This window comes from Ziziphus jujuba, chromosome 10, assembly GCF_031755915.1.
Source record: "Ziziphus jujuba cultivar Dongzao chromosome 10, ASM3175591v1".
Classification (NCBI taxonomy): Eukaryota; Viridiplantae; Streptophyta; class Magnoliopsida; order Rosales; family Rhamnaceae; genus Ziziphus; species Ziziphus jujuba.
The window spans coordinates 9,388,561-9,397,965 of NC_083388.1; the positions used below are offsets into that span (position 1 = coordinate 9,388,561).

The 9,405-nt window shown below is 32.2% G+C and overlaps 1 protein-coding gene across 3 annotated transcripts; it reads left to right on the plus strand.

Annotated features, from left to right (window-relative positions):
* The first annotated feature begins 4,093 nt into the window (after positions 1 to 4,093).
* On the plus strand, positions 4,094 to 7,123 carry LOC107411113 (fasciclin-like arabinogalactan protein 4). Of its 3 annotated transcripts, none has more exons than XR_007239362.2 (3): positions 4,094 to 5,557; positions 5,974 to 6,131; positions 6,545 to 7,123. XR_007239362.2 is itself a non-coding variant. In XM_048469279.2 (2 exons), exons 1-2 carry the CDS (start codon positions 4,280 to 4,282, stop codon positions 5,977 to 5,979), a joined length of 1,284 nt encoding a protein of 427 aa, XP_048325236.2. In that variant the 5' UTR covers positions 4,094 to 4,279; the 3' UTR covers positions 5,980 to 7,123. The 3 variants fall into 3 exon arrangements, 1 of the variants encoding a protein (XP_048325236.2); XR_007239363.2 differs by having other exon boundaries at positions 6,638 to 7,123; XM_048469279.2 differs by having other exon boundaries at positions 5,974 to 7,123.
* The last annotated feature ends 2,282 nt before the right edge of the window (positions 7,124 to 9,405 follow it).

Below are 9,405 nucleotides of genomic sequence, written 5' to 3' on the forward strand. Positions count from 1 at the left end.
CCAAAGCTTTTACAATGTAAAAACGTTAGCTTTGGCCCCTCAGTTTTTTTTGTTATTTTTTAATTTTATAATTTTCAATTGGCTCTCAATTTTTTTTTATTAAGTTTAAATTTTATAATTTTCAATGATACCTGTAAAAATAAAAATAATTTTTTTAAATTAAAAAAAATTACAAAAATTACAAAAAACCAACACTTTTAAGAGCGTAAAAGCATCGGCTTTGAACTGTAAAGCCTCCAAAATAAGCTTTAAGTGGGACCATTTTGAAACAGGGGGAGAAATTAAAAATATTTGATCCATACACGTGGCTAGGAAATAAACACATAGTTTTGGTCTCACAAAAAGCTGACACCATTATTTTTTGGGTTGAGCGTTTGTGATTTGATTTGTTCTTCCTTTGATATATTAAAAAAAAATAACAAAAAATAATTAAGGAGTTAAAAGCAAACACTTTACATTGTAAAAGTGTCAGCTTGTGTTAATTTTTTTAATTTTTTTGTAATTTTTTTGATACTTTTAAAAGTATCATTTAAAATTATAAAATTTGAATTTAATAAAAAAAATAATTGGAGATCGATTGAAAATTATAAAATTAAAGGTTAACAAAAAAAAAATAGAAGACCAAAACCAATGCTTTTTACTTTTACTTTGTAAAAGCATCGGCTTTTGTAAATTTAAAATTTTTTTATGTATTTTTTTTTAAAAAATTCATTTTTTTTGTAATTTTTTTTAGTAATTTTTTTGTAATTCTTTTCTAATTTTTGAGTATTTTTTTTCTTTTTCTTTTTTTTTTTTTGGTAATTTTGAGTTTGGTACAACGGGGCTAGAACAGCTTGCATATGAACTAGAGATGATGGTGGAAGTAGAGTAAAAAAAACATTATAGGAGAAAAGGAATGTGCATTTGGGAATCAGAGGAGAAGAGAAAAAAAAGAGAAGAGGCATGGTGCGAATGGATATCAGAGGAGAAGAGACTCGGTACGAACGGCAATTTTTGGCACGTGAGCTTTCTTACAATTTAAGCCGTCTAAGTAAAACCATTTGAATCCAAAGGTTCAGTTTTTTCGCATGTTTTTGGTCCGCATCATATTGGTCAGGTCCGATCTGACCATAGAAATACTCTATAAATATATATATCTATAAAATAAATATGAATATGAACATGTCTATGTATATTAATATATATATATATATATATATATATATATATATATAACAAATAGAATAATTATAATGAGATAAAGAAAATGAACTCACAAGTAGTTTCTAGAAAATTGATCTTTACATATTAATTGAGCTAAGAGTTGAACTCTTTTTTTTAAGACTATATTTGCTCTGCAGTGGTACTTATAGTTTTACAGCAATTGTTTTCTAAGATACAACGACGATTACTTTTGTGAATAGTGGCACTCCAAATTCAATGAACAACAAACCAAACAAAGTTTTCAATTCTCTTTATACACACACTTATTAATTATTTTCAATGTTTTCAACAATAATCTCATATAGTATTTATAAACTTTATAAGGATATTAAGAAGGACATAATAATTCAGAAAAAGGTATAATAAACAGACATATTATCTCAAAGAAAGACATATTGTTTCAATAGAAGACACATTAATAGGGAAAAGATACATTGATTTGAATATACACAGATATAAGAGAAATATTACAACAGCTAGTAATGAAACGATGTAAATTATAATTTTCTATCAAAAATCATAATGTTTAAGAAATGATTTTTTTTATTTATTATAAATTTCTAACATTAATTTTATTTATCCACTAATATGATAATTTTTTGTTAATATATTGAATTTTATTTATTTATTTAAAGGTTAATTTGTTAATATATTTTTTTTTCTAGCATTAATTAGTACATCATTCGCTATATCAATTGGTAAATTAGTAATTTATGCTTTAAATTTACGATCTTCCAAATGTGGATGTGTGAATGACATATCAATGAGCTAAGCTCACTTAACAGGTGTTTGAGTTAGTAATCAAAATTGATGCTTCTAACATTATCTAAATTATTTACCAAATTATTATCATTGATGCGGTAGAATTATGTATCAGAAATGTATTGTTTGAAAAATAATATAACGTACTTTTACACCCAAGTGAAATTCAATCTAAATCATATAAACTAAATACCATGTCACGTTGCCACATTGGTTGTTAAATAGCTCATCACTCGTAGCATTATTTTTAAATCACGTAGGTGACAACAGCTCATACGCTAAGAGAAGGATAAAGATCCTATAAATAATCCCAATTCCCACTCTCGATATATGCCTTTTTACCTCAATAATACTACTATTTAATACGATCAAATTTCCCAACGTTCCAATTCAATTCTAAAATGTTATCTATATAATATATGTATATATATATATATATAGAGAGAGAGAGAGGGTGATATATTGCACTTAGATTTTTGAATGTTGTGAAGGTTAAGACTTTCTTAAAGTTTCTCTAATAAAAAGAGCCAAACTTTAAAACCTTAATTGTTCATCAATTTATCTTGTACCTCTACACGCACAGTTTGGATTTATTTGGTCAATATGTTAGGAACTACATGTAATTATTTCTTTCATAGTGGACAAATATATCCATTTTAAGGAGCTATTACCATATAGTAATCTATTTTTATTAATTTTAGTAACAAAAACAAAAAAGGGAAAAACCTATAAATCACAAATTTCCATAGGCTCTAGGATACTTTTGCTCCTATGATGTGCGATGATGGTTTTGATTGTGCATGCTGTAAGTTGTCAGCATACCTGCTGGATCAATTGTTTTGTTGGTGAATGTACCTCCTCGATCAATTGGGTCACCATAAAGCAGGGCTTGGACCACAAACAACAAGCTAAAACAAAGGACCATTGGGCAAACAATCATTAAATTGGGGGCTGTCCCACTAATCCTCTACCTATAATTCCAAAACCAATTGCAAATGGAAGTATTTTGTGTTTTCTTCATTTACATAATTTGAGTTGGATTTTCTTTCAACGGTAATACATCAGAGTATGGCAGCTTCCTTTCAGTTTGTTAAGCACCTGTTTGATGACTATGTTTCAGTACTTTTCTTTGAATCTCAACTCCCCATCACAATCGTCCAAACATACACTAGTTATGAAATCTGTATTTTTTTGTTCACAAAAAAGAAAATTGTCCACTGTGGGGATTCATTGAATATATATATATATATATCTTCCTTTCCACGGAAAAAAAGAACTTGTATACAATTGATCTATAAGAGGAAAAAAATTCTGATGCTCACGAAGTTTCTACTCTGGATCCCACAGAGTGTTAGAGAAAAGAATACAAATTTTGGATGGATTCTATTATTGTATTAAGAGGATAGAGTACAAACTCTAATTGTATTGATATAGAAGATGTGATGCATATTATATACAAATTGATTTTATTTTAACATTTCATTATTTTATATAATTATAGATCATTAACTTTATATTATATATGAGTATTAATAATCATTGTACGCTACAAATTACGAACAAATGGAATCAAAATCAGAACAGTTGGGCAACTGATGTGCAATTGTTGTCCCGATAATGCCTATTTATGAAAGTCCATATATTTTGTTCTAATGTGTATATATATATATATATATATAGTTATGGTGCATACAAACCATGCACCATAAATTATGTACTTAATGAAAATATTCACTATAAAAAAAATTACATATATATATATATATATATATATCTGTGTGTTATTTGGATGGTTCATGCAATTAGATGATTAGATATTTTTATTTTTATTTTTTTAATATGAAAGATTAGATCATCAGACCGCGTACGAGATTTACCAAAATAACCAAAAAAAAAAAAAAAGAGCTTTTTCTCTATTTCACACGGTAACAATTTTTACTGCAAACTTTTCCAAGATGGGGCTCTACAGGTCTAGAAACGTGTCAAACATATAAAGCGAGTGAATAATTTTGGACTATCCCCGCGAGTGGGCAACGAATTTATGTGACACGGAAAAATACTAAATATTTTTTATTCAATATAATTCTATTTCTTAAGGGGAAAAAAAAAAAAAAATCATTCTCATTCATCATCATCATCATCAATACATCATTTCACTCGCCCACTCACTCACTCCACACGCTCGCTTCACTCACTGCTCTCTTTGCTACACACTCTCTGCTGCTACTAAGCTAACAGGCACCACACGCTTTCTTTCACTCTCTCTCTCTCTCTGTTCTCGCTGCTGAGAGAGCACCAAAATCTAAAAACGAAAATGGCCAACAAGTTTCCCAATTCCCATTTTACCCCTACTTTCCTACTCTATTTTCTTCTGCTATTCTCCTCCATTACCCCAAACCCCATTTGGGCAGTCAACATCACCGCCCTCCTCTCCTCCTTCCCGGACCTCTCCGACTTCACTTCCCTCCTCTCTTCTTCCTCCGTTGCTTCCGATCTGGCCCATCGATCCTCTCTCACCCTCTTCGTCGTCCCTAACCCTTATCTCTCCGCCTCCTCCGACCTTACGCGGCGCCTCTCTCCCACCTCACGCGACGACCTCCTCCGCTACCACGTCCTCCTCGAATACCTCTCCTTCTACGACCTCCGCCGGATCTCTCCCTCTGGCAAGCTCGTCACCACTCTCCTCCAAACCACCGGCCGAGCCACCAACAACTTCGGCTCCGTCAACATCACGTACGACCACCTCACCGACGTCGTCTCCATCCGCTCTCCGGCGCCGTACTCGCCGTCGAACGCCACTGTCCTCGACCTCATCAAGACCCTTCCGTACAATGTCAGCATCTTCGCCGTTAATTCACTCCTTGTCCCTTATGGGTTCGACCTCATGGCGTCGGAGACTCGGCCTCCGCTGGGATTGAACATCACCAAGGCTTTGATCGATGGCCACAACTTCAACGTTGCGGCGTCGATGCTGTCCGCCTCCGGCGTCGTGGAAGAGTTCGAGGCCGACGAAGGTGGCGCTGGGATTACGCTCTTCGTCCCCACCGACAACGCTTTCGCCGATTTGCCGGCGAACGTGCGACTACAGTCGTTGCCGGCAGATAAGAAAGCCGTGGTTTTGAAGTTCCATGTGCTGCATTCTTACTACCCGTTGGGCTCTCTGGAGTCGATTGTGAACCCCGTACAGCCCACATTGGCGACGGAGGACATGGGTGCTGGCAGCTTCACCCTCAACATCTCGAGGCTTAATGGGTCTGTGGCCATCGATACCGGGATCATCCAGGCGACGGTGACCCAGACTGTGTTCGATCAGAAACCGGTTTCCATTTTTGGGGTCTCTAAGGTATTGTTGCCTAGAGAGATCTTTGGGAAGAACCCGGTAGTGACGGAGAAGCCAGGGAGTTCGATATCGGGTGGTGCTCAGCCGCCGGCAATCGCTCTCTCACCGGATAATTCGGCCGGATTTAATGGATCTCCGTCGCATCTTTCGTCTCCTCCAGGTTTCCGCGAAGACTTGCGATCAGAAGCTGCCATCGTTGATGGCCTGCGGAGATTGGGTCTGGCTTTGTGTTGTATAGGATTGTATCTAGTGGTATGAGATTAATTATTTTGAAATTTTTTCTTTGTTTTTTATTTTTATTTTTTTACACGGTGAATTGAATTAGGCTACAAAAGGAGCCATTATTTTTTTTTTTCTATTTTTCCAAATTTTATATTGAATGTTAAATTGTGTCAATGTTATAATAATTTATATATATGTAGCAGAAGAAAAAAGAACCATTTTTGTTTCTTGGGTCTTCTTGTATCTTTCATAAAAGCATTGAATATGATCCAGATATTGTACCTATTGAGGTTGGAATTGAATTGAGTGTTACTTTCAAATTCAGACAAATTTTTGTTCCGTTTTTTGTAAACCTTCCTTTTGAGGTTCTTGAAAAATGAAATTCAAATCTTCTCATTGATTTCTAATTTGCATTGCATTGGTTTCTGAATTCTGATGAGAAATAGAGTTGAGCAGCAGCTGAGTTTTCGAAGCCTTGAAAAACCCACGTGGGTTATGAAGTCCATGCGAGTCCAGATGGTGGAAAATGCAGATTTCTCGGAGTTGAATAAAGAAAATTTCAGCAATTAGGGAGAAAAAGAAAATGGTAGCGTTGTTCCAAAAGGTACAAACTCTAGCATTCTTTTTGACGTAATATCCAGTTCTGAGCTTTTTAGAACCGCAAATTATTCATGCAATTCTTTTTTCCTTCTGAATTTGGGTTCTGTTTCGCTGCTAAAGAGTTTGAATTTGGAATGTTCATGGTGGTACTGGTTAGTGCTCTCGTATGGTATAAAGTATAAACTACAAATTTCTTAAATCTTTGGGTGAGTTCCCTCGTGGACAAACACAGCCTTGTATTAATATATTTTAGTTGATAATCGGAGAAATTCCAAAAATTGGCAGAGTTGATATATTAATAAATATAAATATTTATTTAATAATTAATAAATTAAAGGTTGAATATCAGAGAATCATGTTTGCAGTTTTGGTGGATTTATTTATTATATATTATAATTGGTGGTTTTCTATTTTCAGTCTTCAAGGCTAGAAAGTTAAACAAAATAAAAAAATAAAAAAATTTGCTGGCAATTAAGGGATGTAATTAGTGAAAAAGGAAGTGGATGACAGAGGGACAGATATGTGGGCCCCACAAAATGGAGGGTTGTGATGTGATCTAAGGAATACGATAAAGTGGGGGAAAAAAAATCTGGTGGTATCCACGTCACGCAAGTTGATGCAAATTGGGGATGTTGATTGGTCCAGCGGTGGACAGCGTACGGTCAGATCTAGTGAGACTAATCGGCAGTTCGATGCTATCTACGGTGCGTGGTTGTAGTCAGAGATGATGCTGATGCTGATGCTGCTTTTTTTTTCTCTGCGATTACATCTGTTTGTGGGCACTGTCGGATGTTGTTTCCTTCTAGATTTTACAGATGATAATGGGTCCCCTTCAAAGGACCTCTTTTTCTTTTTTTCCTCCATTATTATTTTTTTTAATTTTTTTTTTTTGTACTAAACGGCATTGCAAAAGTCTCACAACTAGTAATCTCACTCAAAAGTGATTTTATTTTTTATTTTATATGTATATATTTTTGAAATCGATTTTTTATTTCATATATTTGGGGTGTGTTTATGATGGTACCTTTTTAGGGATAAAGAGAGAGGGTAATGTTCATGTTTACACTTGGAAGAGATCAAAATAAAGACAAAAAAGCAAAAGCAAAAAAGGGACCAAAAAAAAAAAATTTGAAAAAAAAAAAAAAAAAGGCTATCGTAAAGGACATTTGTAGGGTAGTTAAGTTTTTGTCTCCTTTCGGCCCATCTTTCATTGTCCAAAAGTTCAATTGTACTCTGGTGTAGCCCAAGAGTTGAATATGTCCTTGATCATTAGTGTTGGGCCTTGGTTTACCATTTTAATCAAGGCCCAATATGAATTTAAATCCTTTATATGATCATGTGCTATGATTCCATTTTTTTCCCCTAAAATTATGCCCACCATGTTTGAACCATAATTATCAAACATGTTTAATTTGACAAGGTGGATTTAGCTTCACATTGATGACCTAGAGATTATCATAAGGGGATATTGGTCGTTCTAAATAACCACGCACAAGGACCATTTAAACCTGCACAATTACAGCATGGATCTGTGTATATATATATATATATATATATAGTCCTCATCTCATATACACTATCATTTTTTATAATAAGAAAAAATAATTTCATTTTTACCTTTTCAATTTTATTATTATTTCATTTAAATTCTTATTTTTTAAAATCATTACTTACCTATTTTTAATTTTTTAAAATTATTGAAAGAGACCAATTATAATGTATAGATTTTTAATTTTTATTTAACTTTTAACAGTTAAAATTAAATATAGCAAAAATTAATAAATAAGCCTGTTTTGATATATCTAAACACTAAAAGAAAATTATCATAAAATTAATGATAATTTTCTTAAAAGTTTGGGTTTAAGTGAAATAACAACAAAATTGAAAACATGTAAATGAAATTTGCTTCAATAAAAATTATTAATAATTAAAAAAATCGTAAGCCATCTTGCCTTACTTATCTTCATCCCACAGGAAGTCCCCTCCTCTTTCTCTTCACTACGCCTTCAATTTTATTTGATCTAAAACTATTGACTTTCATCCCATATGGCTCTAGATTTTTGGATGGCTAGTCATTAACAGGTTTTGAAAATATTTAAAAATTATTTTTTTATTATCAAGTGATGTGATGCAAAAGCATACTGAAACAAATACAGATAATTTTAAAAATAAAAAAAACAAATATTATTTATATTTTAATAAACTAAATTGGTTTTTTTTTTCTTTTTTTTTTAAAGAACAAAATTGTGTGTACTTGGTCAATTAATTTTCTTATTTGATTTTTACTAGGTAGTTTGGTGATACAAGAAAAATATTGAACGAAGTTTCAACCGGTGGACATCATTCATTTTGCCATTAATCACCACCATCATTATTTAGTCAATAAAAATACAGTAGATGGTTGTTGGTTGACCCAAGGCAATTTAAAAAAGAAAAAAAAATTAAAAAAAACCACGTGTTTTTATTGATTATGGTTTCATTTATTTTGTAACTTTTCTTATTATTTATTTATTTTGGATGAAATGTAATTTTTCTTAGTTGCCTAAGCCTGCAACACTCATGTACATTATTTAATCATTGAGAAAAACTTACCTATAACATTCTTACTATCTTTTAGGAACAATTTAATTGCCAATAACTAGTTATAATACTCTTAAGTTGAAAACATAGTGTTAAAATTTTCTCTTTCAATTTATATATATAAACAAAAAACTAGTAATTATGCCTAATAGAAACCCAATAATCTATAAATCTCTGCTATATCAAAGTAGAAAATATGGCTTGAATAAAGTAATCGTTAAATGTTCAACTACAAATGAATAGTTATTATAAAAAAAAAAACAAAAAACAAATTGTTACACCATATTGTATTTGTAACAGTTATATAGTAGTTTTCTTGCACTTTGACATTTATAAGGTGTTCACTTTTATTTCGTGGCAAAAGCCACTTGGATAATTCCAATTCATCTCGTTATTTTGTCACTAAAATGTGAAATGGAATGTGTGAATAGGTTTAAATAGCATATTCTTTGGTCTTGGTTTAGGTTATTTTTCATGTAAACTCATTATGGCCCTTAATGTCGTGTTTCGGACTATTTCTTACTCATCATGGTTATAATTCCTTTTTTTTTTTTTTTTTGAATAAATTAATTTTATAATTGTGTACTTCTATAATAATTATCGTTTTAAAAAGTGTAAGGCATGGCAAGGAGGTGAAGTCTAGCCTCAGGTCTTATGATCTTTGCGATAATAAGATGTGTACTATTTTTAGTATTATT

Coding starts and splice junctions, on each gene's coding strand:
- LOC107411113 (XM_048469279.2), top strand. CDS start 4,280: ATGGCCAACAAGTTTCCCAATTCCCATTTTACCCCTACTTTCCTACTC.